The sequence below is a fragment of the Pistacia vera genome, unplaced genomic scaffold (genome assembly GCF_008641045.1).
Source record: "Pistacia vera cultivar Batoury unplaced genomic scaffold, PisVer_v2 Contig111, whole genome shotgun sequence".
Lineage (NCBI taxonomy): Eukaryota > Viridiplantae > Streptophyta > Magnoliopsida > Sapindales > Anacardiaceae > Pistacia > Pistacia vera.
Window position 1 is genome coordinate 593,360 of NW_022195149.1, and position 18,579 is coordinate 611,938.

At 45.3% G+C, this 18,579-nt stretch overlaps 1 protein-coding gene across 2 annotated transcripts; it reads left to right on the forward strand.

The window, feature by feature from the left end:
• The first annotated feature begins 3,580 nt into the window (after positions 1-3,580).
• Positions 3,581-18,579, forward strand: LOC116140737 (acyl-coenzyme A oxidase 3, peroxisomal-like). 2 transcript variants are annotated; one of them, XM_031426322.1, is made up of 13 exons: positions 3,581-3,595; positions 14,340-14,457; positions 14,548-14,629; positions 14,795-14,967; positions 15,088-15,187; positions 15,329-15,403; positions 15,547-15,677; positions 16,091-16,226; positions 16,338-16,457; positions 16,882-17,028; positions 17,101-17,205; positions 17,301-17,402; positions 17,915-18,579. In XM_031426322.1, exons 2-13 carry the CDS (start codon positions 14,447-14,449, stop codon positions 18,161-18,163), a joined length of 1,431 nt encoding a protein of 476 aa, XP_031282182.1. In that variant the 5' UTR covers positions 3,581-3,595; positions 14,340-14,446; the 3' UTR covers positions 18,164-18,579. The 2 variants fall into 2 exon arrangements, with proteins under 2 accessions (XP_031282182.1, XP_031282184.1); XM_031426324.1 differs by lacking the exon at positions 3,581-3,595 and having other exon boundaries at positions 14,308-14,457.

Below are 18,579 nucleotides of genomic sequence, written 5' to 3' on the forward strand. Positions count from 1 at the left end.
TTCACTGCCTCTAGATGTATTAATGGTAAGGGCTTCTGATATTTCTAGTTACTACTAGAGCTGGCTAGGTTTGTCTCTGTACTATTCTGTTTGTTCTTTTTAATCCAATCATAGCAATTTTTCTTTAGGTGTCCTACTTTGTTACAGAAGAAACATTTCCTAGATTCCCCCTTAGTTCTATCATTTCCTTTACTGTTCTTCTTATTTTTAAAGCCTACATTTCTCTGATGAGTCTTTCCATAGTCTTTACTAGATTGCCCAACCTCAACTTTTCCTTTCACAAACAAGTTGCTACCATTGCGCTTCTGGATCTTTAATTTTAATTCCCTAGATTTTAGTCCAGAAACTATCAGGTCCACACTAGGTACTGTCCCACTATACTGGAGTGCATTCTTAACTACTAGATATTCTTCAGGTAGTGAATTCAACAGAATCATAGCAAGGCTCGAATCTCCTAGCTCTTGGTCAGTACCTTTTACGATTAGGGTCATTTTTAAGAATTCATCAAGATTGTCATCTAGTGATTTAGCTATATCCATCTTATAAGAAAATAAAGCACATTTCAAGAAAGCTAAATTAGGGGCAGATTTAAGAGCATACAGAGACTCGAGTTTACCCCAGAGTGGAATTGGAGATTCCACACCATCCACCTTTCGTAGCACGGTGTCTGACAGGTTCATAATGTTCAAATTGTATGCTTCTTCGTCCACTTCTGCCTTTTTCTTTTTCTTTTCTTCTGGCCATTTGGACTCATCCTTTTCAAGTGCGATCCCGACTTTGTTGTGTGATAACAAAGCCTTCATTTTCTTTTCCACGTGTTAAAGTCGATCTTCCCATCGTATTTGGAGATCTCCATACAAGTAGTGCTCATTATACTGTAATGACAGAGCAAAAACAAAAAAGAAAAACAGTTTAAGAAGTACGTGGCATTGTTAAACCAGAGGTTGCCAAGTACTACCAGGCAGTTTTTAAGGCGGTCGCTGGTGTTCCAGCCTAAACACTCTTAAACAGATGCAGTTTGATTTGAAACCCTAATTTGAAAGAAAGAACCCCAAATTCTAAAGAAACCCTAATTTTGATTTTTGCCCAAAAAACGTCAATCCCTTGTGTTTGTGATCCAATCTCAAGAATTAGCCCCACGATTCAGCAAGATTTGAAGTCCTAATGATCTAGGAACCTTTAAATCGAAAAAACCCCCAAATTCTACCAAACCCTAATTTTCGAATCCGTTAAGATTCCTAAACCTAGATACACCTTGGACCTAATACAAGGCTCTGATACCACTGTTGTAAATAACTGTAAACAAATCAAGCAAACATCAACCTATAAACACACAATCAACGCAAACCAAACAGATTCAACACACAGTATTTACCATGGTTCACTTGTTCAATATTGAACAAGCTACGTCCACGTTGAGCTCCAGAATATGGATGCTCGCTGCACTTTCAATATCGATCAAGAAAGGTTACAACCCTCAACCTCTCTCTCTTACAAGATTTCAACCAAGATCAAACAGGATTTGAACCAACAACAGTAAACCTACAATCTGAGATAAGAACACTACACTAGGTTCCCTCCCCACTAAGAAACACAACTCAAATGGACAGATTTCCCGCAGATTTACACCCACACGAACAAACCCTAATCTTGAACCCTAAGTTGTAACTCAGAGAGATATCAACACAGAGAGAAAAATGCGTTAATGAAAAACTGAAGAGTCATCAGCTTTTATAGGTTTGACTCAGCCTAAGTCTTCAGCCGTTAGATCTGGATTCAAACCAACGATCAGGATTGAGCGTCGGTTTAAGTCACAACGGTGTCGTTTTGGAATTTCTTGGCTTAAGTTAAACGGTGTCGCTTTAAGGCTTCACATTTAACAGAAACCCTTAAAGGAAGTTCTTTCTAGGTTGTTCTTGATGCTTTATAAAAAAACATAATTAAGTTTGTAACGCTTCCAGCTAATATAGCTTTTATATGGGTCAGTTAGAGGTTAAGATATATTTAAAGATATGCTCATATGCATAGTATCAAAGACAAAATGTAATATGAGGATCCTTTTGGTAGTATAATTTGCTTATTAATCGGTAAATCAGTAAATCACAATGCAAAATTATTGTAGAGTGTAGACATGTATTGTTATTTAAGTTGTATCTTATGTTCCAAGTAGTACTCATTTTGGTAGAGGTGAATTTAAGGTGGTTCTGAGTGAAAAATGGTTTGTTTTTTATTTGTTTTGTTGGAATTTTTTTTGTGTAAAGTTGGTTAATTATTTATATACTGTATGTATTATAAGTTTGTGAAAATTCTGAGAGTAAGTTATTAAGTTAATCTGTTTCAGGTCATAGCCCTTGGAGATCATCAAGGGTTTGGAGTACATGAAGCACCAGAATTAAAGCCTTGTGTTCATTAACCATGTTTGTCGCCCACAACAAATTGAATATTGGTCATATTTTTGCTCTATGTGCATATTATTGATCATAGATTTATGATGGTGGCATGTAGGGAGATGGAGACTGAATTGGCTTTGATATTTTTAAATGAGAATTGTGCCAATGACAATTAATTGGCTTTAATATTTTTTAATGAGATTTTTGACAGTGACAATGAAGTGATTTTAACTCCATTTTGTGATTAAAATCTGCTTGTTTATTTACCCTGATTGAAGATATATGTATTGCATTGCCGATTGCTTTTTTTTGGGTTTCAATTCAAGGAACTGTATTGTGATTTTCAAATCTGCACTCTTGCTGGGTTTTAATTGATAAAATTCATTATATAAATGTGAGCGTATTTTGCATCAAACACATGGACAAAATGGTAATATTAACTATTTCAAAATTTTAAAATCTCAACGGTTACTGATTTATTTTTGCATTAGGGACAAATTAGTAATTCACATAGTTGGGGGTATTGAGTAATTACACAATTAGAAAAGGATATTATGGAAGACATGACATACACTAATAAAAATTTTTTCCAGTCAAATTGTAAAGGCCTTTATGTCTTCTAGTTAGAATCACTGTCGTTACTCTTTTAAATAATTAATCCATCTTCTAAGCACGTAATTTCCCTCCGATCTTCACCTGCGCCGTAAATTAAAACGCTTCGTCCTCAATAGCAAGTCAAAGTCCGCAATCGCCAAACAATGGATCGTGCTTTACATCGACAACAACATCAACAATACCTCTTGCAATCAAATTCCCTCAATTTATTTCACATAAGCATGCTTAAGCTACTCTTCCCCCGAACTGAATGAAGTTTCCCATTTTGACCTCAAAGAAATCTGAAACTACTTGATGGTCGCCAACTTGGAAGACCGAGAACGGTTGTTCAATCTGATCACACAAAGCAAACTGTTCAATCCCAGAAAAGTGGAGAGAAAGTGTTTGTATCGCCTGGTTGTATCAGACGATGGAGCAGCAACGAGAGATGACCATGAAGAGAATTGATTACTTGCTTGAAAAAGGGTTTTTCGAGGATGGTTTACTGAGAAAGGAATCACAACTGAGTTGAAACAATTAGCTATTCTGAAGTTGTCAGAATATTCGACAACTCGCTCTCAACCAAGCTCCGGTGTTCACTTTTTCTTGTGGTAAATCTAATATTCTAATAGGGAATGTTAACACGATTTCAGAGATTATTGGTATTATCAATATATTAAATTAGTTCTTTTGTTATATTTATGTGAAACACGTAAATCACTCTTGTAATATGATTACTGTGATGCTCGATCTTGCACCAACAACGCATTGTTTAAGGTGTATAATATCCGTGACTGTTTGAGATCCGGAAAATGGAATTCAGAAAAATAAAATACTGGTAGAGGGAAATTTTAAAGGTGGTTCGGAGTGCTAAGATAGCAAGTCATACGCTACATGATTTGTATTGATTTTAGTGGAGGTCAGGTCGCGGTACGCGAGCTGACTTACAACACCAGTCAAAAAAGTCTTAAGCAAAAGTTTTACAAGAGGAGAACATTTATCGGTTTTGTTCTTTTTTATGTAAAACTGGCCGAATCACTTAATGAAGGGGTCTTCCCATTTTATACTGACTGAAAAGTAGAATAATTGATACATTCCTGGGGTGTTCGTGTGGTGTCAGGTGTTTATAATCCAGGCTTATGTCCATTTCCCTTTTTCACACTGACACTCGCACGACTCTGTGGAGGAGACAAGGGAAAAAAAGGAGGGAAAAGAAAGGACGCGTGTTGGGTCCAACATCACTTGGCAAGAGTGTTCTGACGTATGTGTGCGTTATGCCTTTGATTGACGAGGGCCACGGCCAGGGTCCCCCACAGGCACTTCACAGGACTCTTCCCACCCGTTCACGGCCTTTTATTTCCTTTAGGACATTAACAGAAGCCCTAGTTTTAAGGTAAGGTCGAAGGTTCGGACTTTTGGAACTAAAGGTTACGTTGAAGGTTACTCGCTCATTGTTCCGACCCTGACAGCGAAGAGAGCGGTTACGCCAGAACTTTCGAGTTGAACGGCGACACCTCAGGCAAAGTCCTTAGTCGAAGATAAGCGACCTGAACAATCTCCACCTAGAGAACCTTGGATTGAGCTGTCGCCGGGCTCCTTGGTCCGGCGCCCCTCTGTCAGGTTCAACGACGAACTGGTTCACGCGTTTGCAATGCGGGCTCACTGCGCGCGCTAATTGCCTAAAAGGCATGTAGGCACATTTACCATATATCTTAACTGCTCTGCGTGCTGACGCTGGGGCACCGTTGGCAAGTCAAAAAGAGTGCACCGGAAGTGTAGTGGCTGGCGCACAGCGCAGCGTAACCGAACAAAACTCGCATGGGAGCCGGGGCCTTACTGCGTCAGGTAATGCGACGTGGGGGCCGCGCATTTAACTGGGGAGCATTATGCGGTGGAGGTGTGAGGAGGGGAGACTGGGGCTTTCTTGTCGTTCAGTTTCCACAGGTGGTAAACCGTTTCGAATTCGCACTCCCATATAAAAACTCACCTTTCTGATGAAGCCACCGAACTTTTTTCACTTCAAACAAGAAAACCTTCGCACGCCTGAAGCAACTTTCGTCCGATCGGCAATTTTTCAGGCAATCGAAGGATTCGGCATCAGCCCACGTCCAGAGAGTAAGGTTTTCCTCTCCTTCCTCTCTTCCTCTTTTTTTGTTTTGTTTGTTGTGGAATAGTGGCGTTGGGTCTCTCGGCCGTTTCCACCGGGGAGACACGACGCGACCCTTGGATTCAGAGCGTGGATGCGGCTCGAGTAGTGATTAGATTTTTAGGCGTCCTGTCAACACTCGGACGAACACGAAGGCTTAATGACCGTGTCTGCGATGTTGCAGATGGAATGAAACGTCACATCCAGACCCGAGGAAGGAGCCAGCCGTCCTCGCGGGAAGTCCGCAGGACGCAGCCCTGACGTTTAATCGGTTCTTACTCCGAGGAGTATAATAGAAAAAGACGCAGTACGATATTCGCGCCGGAAGTGTTCCTCGACATACCAACCGTCGCGGGCCCAGACACGGGCCTCGGCCGCGATCTCAGAGGAGATCTAAGGGGGGGGGGGGATTCCCTTCCATCCTTTCATCAGGTCGGTCCGGATCATTTCGAGGGATCGCACCGATGCAATTGACGCCAAACGCGTTGTCATCGCATGTCGCGATGTACATCGCGTTCGCGTTGCGGAGAGCGGGCTGAGAGGGCCAGCCAACGCGGTAGAGCTCCGTGTCTGGCCTACTACCTTAAGAAGAGTAGGGATAAGGAACGCATATACCTATCCGGGCGACCTACCATTACGCGGGGATATAATTAACCAGCAAGCGGGGCTACGAGTCAAAGTTTTCTTTTCAGTAAAAGGCTATTGCCATTTCAAGAACCAAGTAGGTTTTTATTATGAGTCTATTATCTGCTCGTCGATCATAATAACGACCTGATGTGTTTACAGTACGAACGACCCATCAGTCGCTACTCGCTGACCCGGATTGGCTCGTAAATTTCGGAGTATTAGACGAAGATAGTCGCGACGCGGAGGAAGCTCGTAACAACCGCGAACTTTGCAGAAGTAGCGGTTTGTTTCAGCGACCGGGCATCTTTAGAACCGCTTGAAGGTAAGTTACTGGTTTCTTTCTGGTCGTATAATGATTCGTGTACTAACGACCTCGATGTGCAGGAACGATGCCCCCAAGGAGTCCGGGCAGTCCCGTCGAGCACCGTTTGTCTTTCCTCGATCGAGGGAAGAGAGGAGGCTGACGTGCTCGTGCTGTCCGGCACAGCCGGTGCGAACAGTCCCCCCCCCCCGCTGCCTGCTGGCAGGGGCAACCAGGTCGGGACAGGCTGCTCAGGCACGACTACTGCCTAAGCGAAAGGCCTCGGCCCAGAAGTCAAAGAAGAGAAAGCAAATTCAGCCTGACGAGTCAGAGATCCGAATTGAGAGGAAGAGCCTTAGGTAGTCGTCAGGGGTCCCGGAGGTCGAGGGTAGAGAGCGCTCGTGGAGAGCGAGGCAAGGTTGCAACGGACGCACCGTGTTCTAGATTCATGTGGGGAGTCTGCCCGAGTACTGCAGCCGACGTTTATGCCTGCTCGATTGCGAGGTTATCGGAGTCATACAATGAATTGGCAGATACGGGCGCACGACCTGCTGGCTACGTCGTTGTCAGCATCTGAGCAAGGTAATGACCGTTCTTGGAAAATTCCAATCCGATTGTTTCCTAAAACGATATTCTGCTCGCAGGGAATATTACTGCGATTGGATGAGGAGGAGCACGAGGAAGAAGAGAGGCGGTTGGGAGACCGCAAAGGGAACTAGCGACCTCGAAGAGGAGGGTCTCGCGAAGCTAGCGAGAGTTAGAGTCCGTCGAGGCTGAAAGAGCAATAGCCAAGCGTTCGAAGCGGCGACAGGTATCTGCCAAAAGGATGCCGCCCTGCGATCAGTGGATTTCCAGAAGCTGAGCCGACCGTCGTGCAGAAGAGATCAAAGAGCTTCAGAGGACGACGCCCGTTCCCAAGGAGGTCAGCGAACGGAAAGAAGACAAGAACTGTCGGGCGGGCACTTTCGAACGGGCTCAGCGAGCTGAAGAAGCTAATGGGGGCTTCGACAGAAAGGCTGTGGCTCTTGATGCCGAACTCAAGAGAGTGGGGGGAGAGGGTCGCTGCACTAACTGCGGAGATGAGAATCAGGCTGGGGGGTTGGAGGAGAAGGCCGCGGACTGGGCGATCGCGGTCCATCTACGTCTTTGCGCAAAGATACTGACTTGGACTTTTCCGAATCCCGAACCTCTGGCAGGCGACCTTGCGGACCATGGCCGAGGAGGACAGGCTGCGCGGCCGCCAGGAACCCGACCAGGGGCCGACCAGGGGCGGTCTCAGCTCGAGGATCTTCCCGACCAGCCTTAGCGTTTAGGGAGTCGCTCTTTCTGTACTCGGCAAACTTTTGTACTATCAAACTACTGTTACAGTAATGCTATTGCAATTGAAGTTCTTTTATAAATACATATTACAATTGTGGATCACATAGCGATACATTATAAATTTGAAATGCGAAAGAACACATTCGAACTGCCTTAAGTAAACAAAGTAATGCTCGAAAAAAGAAATTATCAAAAAACCGAGCTGAGTTGGGATTACTGATAGTATGGCCGAAGGTGCTCGCGTTCCAAGCTCGGGTACCTTGGAGCCGTTCAATCTCTTGAGATGGTAGCTCCTGGTCTGATCACTTGTCGATCCGGTAGGGCCTTCCCAGTTAGGCCCTAAGCCACCCCGCACTTGGTTCTCTGCCCCGAGGAGAACTTCTTTAGCACCAGGTCTCCGACCTGGAGTTCTTCGCTTCAACTTCGAGTCAAAGAACCTTTTGCTCGCTGCGGTAGGCTGCTATCCTTAGCGAAGCCTTGCTGCGACGTTCTTCAATTAGATCCAAACTTGCTCTCAAAAGTGCTTCGTTGTGCCTCGTTGTACGGTCCCTCCGAAGAGAACCGGTCCCGACCTCGACAGGGATCATGGCTCACAGCCATATGCTAATGAAACGGGTTTCGAGGTGGAGGTCCTGGGAGTTGTCCTGTATGCCCATAAAAATCGGGGAGGTCGTCAGCCCAATTTCCCTTGGCGCTCCGAGCTGGGCTTCAGAGTGTGCTTGATGGTCTGTTGACTGCTTCAACTTGGCCATTCGCTTGCGGCCTGGCGACTGAGGCAATTCTTGTGGATGCCCAGCTCGTTGCAGAACTGCTTGAACTCCTCATTATCGAATTGCTTCCATTATCTGAATGAGGGTGTGGGGAATTCCGTAGCGGCACCATAGTTCTTGAAAAACGAAGTCTTTTAACTTCCTGGGCGTAATCGCGGCCAGTGGCTCGGCTCGACCCCATTTGTAAAGTAATCCACCGGACTACCGCGTACTGACCCTCCCTTTCCAACTGGCATGGGGCCGAAAAGGTCGATCCCCCACATGGAAAACGGCCAGGGGCTTGACATAGTAACCAGCTCGTGAGAGGGTGCTCGCGGGATGTTCGCGAACGCTGGCATTTGTCGCACTTCTTAACAAAGCTGTGCGCATCTTCTGGATTTTGGGCCAGTAATATCCGACGAACAATCTTGCTCGCGAGAGATCGAGCTGCCGTGTGGGTGCCACAGATCCCTTCATGAATTCCCGCATGATGTAGTCTGTCTTCAAGGGATACACATCGGAGGAGAGGGGCGCTGAATCCTCTCCTGTATAGCTGATCCCCGATGATGTGAAACGAGCAGACCTACTCGTAGGACTCTCGCCTGACCTTGCGTTAGGTAAGGTCCGTCTGAGGTATTGTGTAATGGGAGTCATCCAGGAATCTGACTGAACCTCGTTCATGGCTCGTTCGGTCGAGCTGATGGACGGAGCGTCGACAAAACGAACAGGAATACTATCAGGGGCCTCGGAGTCTAATGATGAGGCTATTTCGCCAAGGCGTCCGCTATAGGTTGCTCTCTCTGGGGATCGAGCGATTTTAAAGTGTCTGAACGACCCCAAAGAGGCCTTAGCTTTTTCCAAATAAGGACCATGTTCCTTCTTTGGCTTGGTACTCTCCTAGGATTGGTTGACGACCAGCATGGAGTCGCTGTAGATACTGATCGTGGTTGCACATTTCTTCGCGAGCCGCAACCAGCGAGCAGGGCTTCGTTATCGGACTCATTGTTGGTCGCCTTAAACCCGAATCGGAGAATTCCATGAACTCGAGCCCCTTCGGGCTCACCAGGAGGAGACCCGCACCTGCTCTTTCCTGTTTGATGACACCGTCGACGTAGAGGTTCCAGGTCGATAGGCTTGAATAGTTTCTGCCCGACTTCGCTGGACTGCTGCTCGTTTGGAGATAGGAGAACTCCGAGATGAAGTCTGCAACAGCTGCCCTTTGATGGTGCGACTGGGCATATAATGTAGGTCGAACTGGCTCAGCTCCAGGCCATTTGAGAAACTTTCTGAGGCCTCTGGCTTCTGGAGGACCTGCTGAGGGGTAACTCATGATCGTATGGGCATGGAAGTAAGGTCGTAAATTCCTGGAAGCGAGTCAGCAGGGAAAGCTAATGCTCCATTTCTGGATACCGCATCTCGGCGTCGATAGACGTTTACTTGCGTAATAAAACGGCCACTGAGTTTTCCCTCTTCGTATTAATGCTGCACTGACGCGAACTGAGACACGGAGGTAGACGAGCAGGTTTCCCGTGGAAGAGGTTTGGAGAGAAGAGGTGGCTTCCCGAGATGCTCTTTTATATTCTGGAATGCTTGCTCGCATTCGGAAGTCCATTCGAATTTCTTATTGGCCTTCAGAACGTTGAAGAATGGTAAACAGCGGGCGGTTAGCCTTGATATGAAGAGACTGAGCGCCGCTATCGCCCGTTCAAACTCATGACGCTGCCTTTTGCGGTCGGGCTCTTCATTTCGAGCAGAGCTGAATCTTTCGGGGTTACTTCTATGCCCGCTGGTTAACCATATATCCCCGGATTTGCCTGACGATACCCCGAATGAACATTTGAGAGGGTTCAGTTTCATTCTATAGAGTCGGAGTATGTCAAACATTTCTGCGAGGTGCTGATATGTTCAGAGGCGACCTGGGACTAACAGCATGTCGTTACATAGACCTCATTGTCCTCCGCATCTGGCTGCGAGAACATTCGGTTGACCAACCTCTGATAGGTCGCACCCGCATTTTGACGAAGGAGGCGAGAGCAGTGCATTACCTTGTAGCAGTATAGCCCCTATCCGTTTTAGAAGGTCGTATGCTCCTATCTGGTATGCATCGGGCATTTGATTGTATCCGAGTATGCATCCATGAAACTTAACAGCTCGTGCCCGCGGGTGGCGGGTACGAGTTGGGTCGATTCTCGGCAGGGGAGGAGAACTGTCTTCGGGCAAGCCTTGTTCAGGTCACGAGTCACGCAGGTCCGCCACTTAACATTCGGCTTTTACCAGGACACGGATTAGCGCCCAGGGTAGGTAGAGAGCTTCGCGAATAGATCCATTTCGGGAAGGTTCTCCACTTCGGATTTTAACCGGCATACCGCTCTGGATCCATCGCCCTTCTCTTTTGGCGCCACGGCTTAGCTTCATTGCTGACGTTCAGGGAAGGAAGGTAAACGTCCGGCGGAAGCACCCATGACGACCTTTAACTCTGCGACCAGGCGAACAATCAATGTTCTCTCTCAAGAAGTTCACCAGCTCGGAAGCGAGGCGGGATCGAAGACAGCTCCCGGATCTTTAGTATTAGCGCTTGGCTCTTTGGACAATGATACTTCAGACAGGTCCTCAACCGGACTCGCTCGGGGGGACTTCTTGAATTCTGTGGATCTATATTATACTTCCCGCCGGGGCCGGGCTGTGGCTCGATTCGGCTGTGTCATGGCCTGACGGGGCGTGCAGACCGCGAAATCGTCTTTCCCTTTGGCGGCCATTGGAAACCGCTTTTATATGCATTGCGTGAGCACTTGCGACCGTGACCTCCCGATCCCGACGTGCCCTTCAAGGTGGGGACTTCATCTTGGATGATAGATGGACAGTGGAAAACACTGCTACAAGGTTGCTTTCCAGTACTGGGGCTTCGCCAGGATTCCTATGTAAGGTCGGCGGGACCGAGTCAGTCTGGGCAGTCTGTTTAGGGCCTTGGGGACTCGGTTCACCGACTGCGACGCGGAATCTTAACTCTACTGTAACCTACGTCGTCTCGCCGAGCGACTGGGCCGCTGCATGGGCCCGACTGCGGGTATTAGAGTAGATCCCCAGTAGAACAATAGCCAGACTTTTAGCGGCAATCATAATTCCGAGCGGTGTATGTAGGTCTGTCCCGTACCTACCGGGCCTCGAGCAGGCTGTCATAACGTACACGACTTGCAAGGCGACCTCTTGAACCGAATGTGTCCACCACGCGCTCCTGTTCTCCACAAGCATCTGCGCCGTTTATGGACATTCCTCAATCCAGGGGGGTGGTTACCACGATGCGTCTTCGTTCGCGGCGGTGCAACGCGATGGCTGCACCCTGCCGCTTAGTAAGGGAGTTTGGCTTTCTCTTCGGCTCTTTCCTGAGGTCAGCGTGCCCCCCGATGGAGCCCACTGACGTTTGTAGTCGCGTCCATGATTGCAGCTGCTGGTGAACCGTCCTGCTGCCCCGTGGTTTGGTTTCCCTAGCGATTTGTTTGGGTAGGACCTTCCGAAAAACAGGTTCACACGGCTGTACCCGGCTCGCCGATCGCGTCGCTTTTCTTTCGATCCCCCCGGTTTTCTTGGCCGGCATGGGCGTCAATGTACTCTTGAAGCCTTCTTGATAAGCTCTTTCAATGCAGGTTTAGGGGGCACTCGCAGTGTGATGTCGGTATCCCGGGATTACGACAGTATTCTTGCTGTTCTCGCGCACGCTGCGGGAGTTTCCTTGGGTTTGTTCACGCGACGCTGGCTCTCGTGTATTGCTTCTCGAGGCTCGGCTTCGGACTTCCGCGGGGGTTGGGCCTTGTCGGGCCCGGTCGGGGGGACGCGGAGGTCGGACTTTTTATGTGTGGGGGCTTTCCCTCCCGTGCGCGTATTGTCTTTGGCTGTAGCCGCGTTATCTCTCACTGGACCCGCACCCCGGACAGATGGCGGGCCTGATCGCGGGGGATCAGGGGCCGCTTCTGGGCTCGTCATGGTTGCGAGTATTTTGGTCCGCAAGTTGTGACATCGGTGGGCCTGGCGAAATAGTCAGCCGCTAGTCCCTTCTGGTCACGGGTAGTTCCCGAGCATCGGCAACTACTTATTTGGTACAGAGACCTTGTGGATTTTTCGTGTGTACTCCGGATATTCATGTGAGTTTTAATTCCCCCCTGCCCCCGTAGCGTTCAGTCAGCCTGATTGCGTTCCTGGGGAAGCGCCGAGAATCAACGTTAATCACCACTGCTGAAGCCCCGGGCGTCTCTCTTACGCCTGCCTTCGTGCTGACGGTACAAGCTCAAAAAAAGGCCATCTTGCAACAACACCAAAAAAGAGATGCCTCATAAAAAACCCACAGATTGGAGCATGGCAAAATGGGCCGCAATAAGGCCACCCCTCCGTGCTCCATCTGACCAGGAGCACACAGCTGACTCGCCACCGTTGGGAGCGACCTAGCCACCGTTTGCCGCCCCCCGTGCGCCACCCGTCAGCGTAAAAGACACAATCCACAATAAAATACCTAGGAAACATAGTGGTCGACCGACCAGCAAAGACGAGGAACAGGGTAGCAGAAAAGAGAAGAAAACGGCAGCAGAGGGAGAAGAGGGAGGATGAGATTAACCCACCAAAAATGCTGCACCGGTCCTGCGCACGTGCAAAAGAAAGGTTTCCATCAAACGGCAGCATGTCTGGCATTCTGAACCCTGGTGGTAGTGAGGGCAGCTGCATTACAGGGGAAAAAGGGAGTGGAGACGACCTGTGTCTGCGTTTTGCTGCTCCCTCAACCTGTCCAGAGCTCGCTGCAGCTCCTCAATTTGCGGTAATGGAGCCAAATGGGGGGTATTTTCAACCGTGCGAGCCCTCCTTCTCGGTTGCGGTTCAGACGTCCGGAGATTAGATTCCTCCTCACCTCGGCCGGCATTTCCGGCCGCGCTCGACACATGTGACTAGGGCATGCGAGGCCGACGGGTTGTGAGAGGGCACTTTCACGACCCTCGCGGTGGTACGAACCGCCCGCGAGGTGTGAAACCTTCCGCGTAACGATCGGGATTGCTCTGCTGGTGGCGATCGGGGACCACCATGCCCAAGCATTTTTGCTCGGGTTTGCTTGCATCGTGGGTGGGACGCTCGGGGTCCACTCTTCGCCAAGTCTCAGCTTTGCGATTCTTGGTAGGGCACCCTTGGTGTGCGGCCCTTGGGAGCCCGTAGGCTTATTTTTGCCACTTGTTTACCTTGCGCTTACGCGTGCAGTGCTCGCGGCACGGGCTATCGCCCTTTGCCGCGCTTTCGCGCGACCTGCAGGCGTTTTGGCGGTTGTACGGCTCTGGCTGTCGTGGATGACTGCCTTGGTCTAGACGGTCCAACCTTGGTTGACGTCTGGAGAGTATTATCAAACTCTCCAGGTAACTCATGTGGCAGGTCCAGTTGCGGGCTGTTGGGATATTCCCAGCATTTGTGAGATAAAGGTACGTTGGAAGGGGTGTCCCTCTGGGCCAGGGGGACTCCTTCGCATGCTGGTTCCCTTGCTCAGGTTCGGATTGGCGGGCCATTGTAGCTTAAGACCAGTAAGTCAAAGATTCTCTGATGAAGGGTAGACACTAAAATCGGCCCTCCTTCTAGCGCCAAACTGTTGATGCTCGATCTGCACCAACGAATTTTTACGTGTATATATCAAGTGACTGTTTGATGTACGTGAATGGAAATGTCAAGAAGACAATAAAATAGCTGTGAGGAGATTTTAAGTGGTTCGGATGCTAAGTAGCAAGTCCTACGTCCACTGATTTGTATTGATATTAGTGGGTTGTCAGGTCGCGGTCGCGAGCTGACTTACAACAGACGAAAAGTCAAAGCCAAAGTTTTACAAGAGAGAAATTTCTGTTTGTTCCTTTTTTTTATGTCACATGCCGAATCCCCTTAATGAAGGGGTCTTCCCTATTTTATACTGAACTGAAAAGTATAATCATTGCTAAATCCGTGGTTTGGTGTGATTGTCAGTGTATAATCAGGCTTTATGTCCCATTTCCCTTTTTCCAAGCTGACATCGCACGACTTGTGGCAGGAGAAAGAACGCGTGTGGGCTCCACATCACTTGGCAGGTCTGACGTGTGCGTGTTGCTCTGACGAGGGCAGGTCGCCCTTCACGTGACTCTTCCCACGTCAGGCCTTTATTTCCTTAGGCATAACAATTACAATCTGGAAAATGAAAACAGAAATGTGTAATGGGATTGCAGGGGTGGGGCCATCCAGTTTTTGGGAACGAAGCGACACCACGACAAGTGGCTGAGAGACACTGAGAATTACGTGGTGAAGGGTTGCTTTGCAATGACGGAGTTGGGACATGGAAGTAATGTATGTAATTGTTTTTCTTGAATCTTAAATTTTGAAGTTTTAATTGGGTTTGTTTGATTTTTAGGTAAGAGGAATTGAAACAATTACCAGGTTTGATTCAAACACGGCAGAGTTTGTCATAAACACTCCTTGTGAATCTGCTCAAAAGTATTGGATAGGTGGGGCAGCCAATGTAAGATTCTTTCTTCTTCTTTATTTTTTTTTCTCTTTACGATTTGACTTTAATAATCATTTTCGTTATTTTATATTAATTCTATGCCATGTTAAGTGCTTTTTCTTTTATACTATTATTTTTTATTTAATGTGCTCATATGGTTTTGTGGTTTTGGCTGTTTAGCATGCAACACATACAGTGGTATTTTCACAGCTTGAAATTAATGGGAAAAATCTAGGGGTTCATGCCTTCATTTGCCAGATAAGGGATGCAGATGGTAACGTCTGTCCTAATGTCCGGATAGCTGATTGTGGTCATAAAAGTGGGTTGAATGGTGTTGATAATGGTCGAATCTGGTGATTATTATAAGACCTTTTGTTGTTAAACTGCTCTACTTCATGTTTCAATGTCTTAAAATTAAGTTCTCCATAATTAGAGATTTGAGATGCAACTCAAAAGTCTGGAATGTTTTTCAGGTTTGACAATGTCCGAGTCCCCAGAGAGAATTTGTTGAATTCAGTAGCTGATGTTTCACCTGATGGGGAATATCTGAGTGCAATTGAAGACCCAGATAAAGTAATTACCTTGCTGTTGGATCGCATATTGTTCTATTTCTTCTTCTTCCTCTAGCTTGATGTATCTGATAAAAACTGTATTTTGTTAGTTTTGACTAATGACTTTCTAAATGGTTTTACTATTATATGTCTTTCATATCAGAGATTTGCGGCTTTTCTGGCCCCGTTAACATCTGGTCGTGTAACTATTGCAGTTGGTGCAGTGTACACATCAAAGGTGATGATACATTTTAAATCTAGTCTCGGTTTCAGTTGGAAAAGTTTTGTTGCATACATGTGTAATTTTTTGAGACCTGGGATAGCAGGTGGCTCATAAGAGACTTAAGGAACTATTGATAAATAACATTCTTCACCTTTCAGATGGGTTTAGCAATAGCCATAAGGTATGCATTGTCAAGGCGGGCCTTCTCTGTGACACCAAATGGACCTGAAGTCCTGTTGCTCGATTACCCAAGTCATCAACGGCGATTACTACCTCTCCTTGCAAAGACGTAAGCATCTGGATAATTTGTAATTTGAAATTTAAATTATATTTTCTATAAAAAAAAATTGCATTTTTCTGAAACTCTCTGGGATATAAAATTTTATCTAGTACTTCCATTACAATGAGTGTAGAAATATGATCCAGTATCCACTGAGTATATGTACTACTGGATTCGCTACTGTTTGAACATCTAAAAGTTCTTCCCAATTTTTATCTTTTTGCAAAACTAAGTACCAAGTTTGATTATATTCAAAGTATCTATATTTTATACTCATTGAATGCTGATGTAAATATCCTTATTGGTTCAGTAATATCTTGTATGCAAATGGAAGTAACTATAGTGTATTACGGTCTTAACTAATGAAATGCTTTTCTTGTTTGCTCGCCATTCTCCACCTTTTCTCCCCATTTCTGCTGCAGATATGCTATGAATTCTGCTGCAAATTACTTGAAGATGATGTATGTGAATAGGAGACCTCAGTCAAACAAAACCATTCATGTTGTTTCAAGTGCACTCAAGGCCACTCTTACCTGGCATAATATGCGAACACTAAAGGTCAGAAACTGCAATTATTGCTGTGTTATTTACATTCATCTCCAATTATACTCGGGTTATTTACATTTAGGCTAAGTGGTCTCAGTAAAGTTAGATTACTGTGCTTTATAGGAATGTTTTGAAGCTTGTGGTGGACGAGGTCAGAAGACTGAAAATCTTGTTGGTCGGTTGAAGGGTGAGATAGATGTGCAGTCCACTTTTGAAGGGGACAACAATGTCCTGATGCATCAGGTAGCCTAAGTCTATTGTCTTCTCTCTTTTATAAATTTATAACAAAGAACTGCAACATATCGATATTAATTTGTTTAACAAGGTGACCTGAGTATGTATATACATAAATTTGTTGTTGGAGATTTGAATAGGTAAAGAGAAAATGTCACATTCCAACTTACTTTCTTCCAAATGACACGAATTGCTTAATAGCCGTCCCCAAAGCTTTATGGCTTAAAAAAGACTTCTGAACTTAGTTCATATTTCCTCCAAGTTTGATTTCTAAATTTGTCTTAATCATTGTGTCACCAATTTTTTATTTGTTTTTCTCAATGGCTAAAAATTAATTTGGAACTATAGTTCTAATGAGTTTTACTTTCTAATGAGTTTTACTTTCTCCATAAATCTCTCTAATTGAATTTATGAGTTGAATGTGTGAATATAGGTTAGCAATGTGCTTCTTGCAGAATATATAGCAGTTAAGAAGAGAAATAATATTTTTAAAGGCTTGGGATTAGAGCATATGAATAAGCCTTGCCCTGTAATCCCATCTCAGCTTACAAGCTCTATCCTCAGGAGCAGCCAGTTTCAAGTAAGCTAATATAGCTTTTATAGTTTCTAATTTAAATGATATTTGAATGCTGCTAACCTCTTTGCATGTTAGATGGATGTGTTCTGCTTAAGGGAGAGAGACCTCTTGAATCGTTTTGCTGCAGAAGTGTCACAGCGTCAAGCTAAGGGAGAAAGTAAAAATTATGCCTTCATTCTGGTGAGACTGGTCTTATGTTGCCTAATTTGCCAATTGCTTCTCTTCTCATTTCCCTTTCTCTTCTTTAATTGTTGTTTTCACTTTACCGCACGCAGAGTTACCAGCTTGCAGAAGACTTGGGTAGAGCTTTCTCAGATAGATTAATATTGCAAACCTTTATCGAGACTGAGGAAACCGTATTCGCAGGTTCTTTAAAGGTAAATATTAGCAACTATTTGTTGTATCTCATTGTGGTATGACAGTTTCGGATACACTGTTGCCCAAGTTTCAGTGTGGGTATATATAGGGTGTCACATATTCCCTGACCAAGTAAAACATACATTAACAAACTGCAGTAAGAAATCAATTTTCAAGGAAATATTGGATGAAAAGGAAATTAAGTTTTAGATGGAAGATGTAATATAGTAGTAAGGAAGTTTAGCTACATCTGTAAGTCATAGCCTGAGTTTCCCTAGATGTATGCAGAGTCATTTCTTGGTTTGTTTCCGGCAGGCAGATAACAGTACTAAAAATAAAAGATGCTCAAGGTTTGGGTGAAATGCAATTCATAACCATTAATTTGCCTAGTTTTAATAGATGGCTGTAAGGATTGAAATGAAGATTGTTAGTAAGAATTCCACTTAATAATCTCCATTATACAGCATAATCACCAAATTAATTAAAAAAAGAAACTGAAGTATCTGAGCATAAGCATCTTTTACTTGTACAGCAAGTGCTAGGTTTGCTGAGATCGTTATATGCTGTAATATGTATGGAAGAAGAGGTGGCGTTCCTCCGATATGGTTGCTTATCAACTGACAACGATGCTGCTGTGAGGAAAGAAGTAATGCAACTATGCAGTGAAGTGCGACCACATGCACTTGCCTTGGTCAATTCCTTTGGCATACCTGATGCTTTCTTGGGGCCTATAGCATTTAACTGGATTCAAGCAAATTCTTGGTTATCAGTTGATCAGTAGTTTAGTTATCGTAACCCTACCCGAAGCAGAAAAAGTAATTCCTGAAAAATATGATAAAAATGATTTTTTGTAAAAATAGCTTATTAGATGTGGGGTCATTTGTTGTTTACACAAACTCAAGACGGTGGATGCTTGAAGCTCAGTCATATTTCTTGTAAGTTTGTCAAAACTAATTCTTAAGAATAAAAGCATGTTTATTATACGGGTAATGTTATTTGTACAAATTCTCTTTTTGTACAAAGAGAGTTTGTACAAACTTACGTGATACACCATGTGAGTATCACGTGACATAAGAGCCCATGTAACATTAATGTTACATTAAGTTACGTCGGTCCCAATACCATATGACATGCTTTGTGGTGTGCTACGTAAGTTTATATAATCTCTCTTTGAACAAAGAGTTTATACAAATAGTA

Excerpts from the sequence above, each read along its gene's own strand:
- LOC116140737 (XM_031426322.1), top strand. Across the intron at positions 16,458-16,881 it reads ACAATGTCCTGATGCATCAG|GTTAGCAATGTGCTTCTTGC; the intron begins GTAGCCTAAGTC and ends GTGTGAATATAG. Across the intron at positions 17,029-17,100 it reads TCAGGAGCAGCCAGTTTCAA|ATGGATGTGTTCTGCTTAAG; the intron begins GTAAGCTAATAT and ends TTTGCATGTTAG.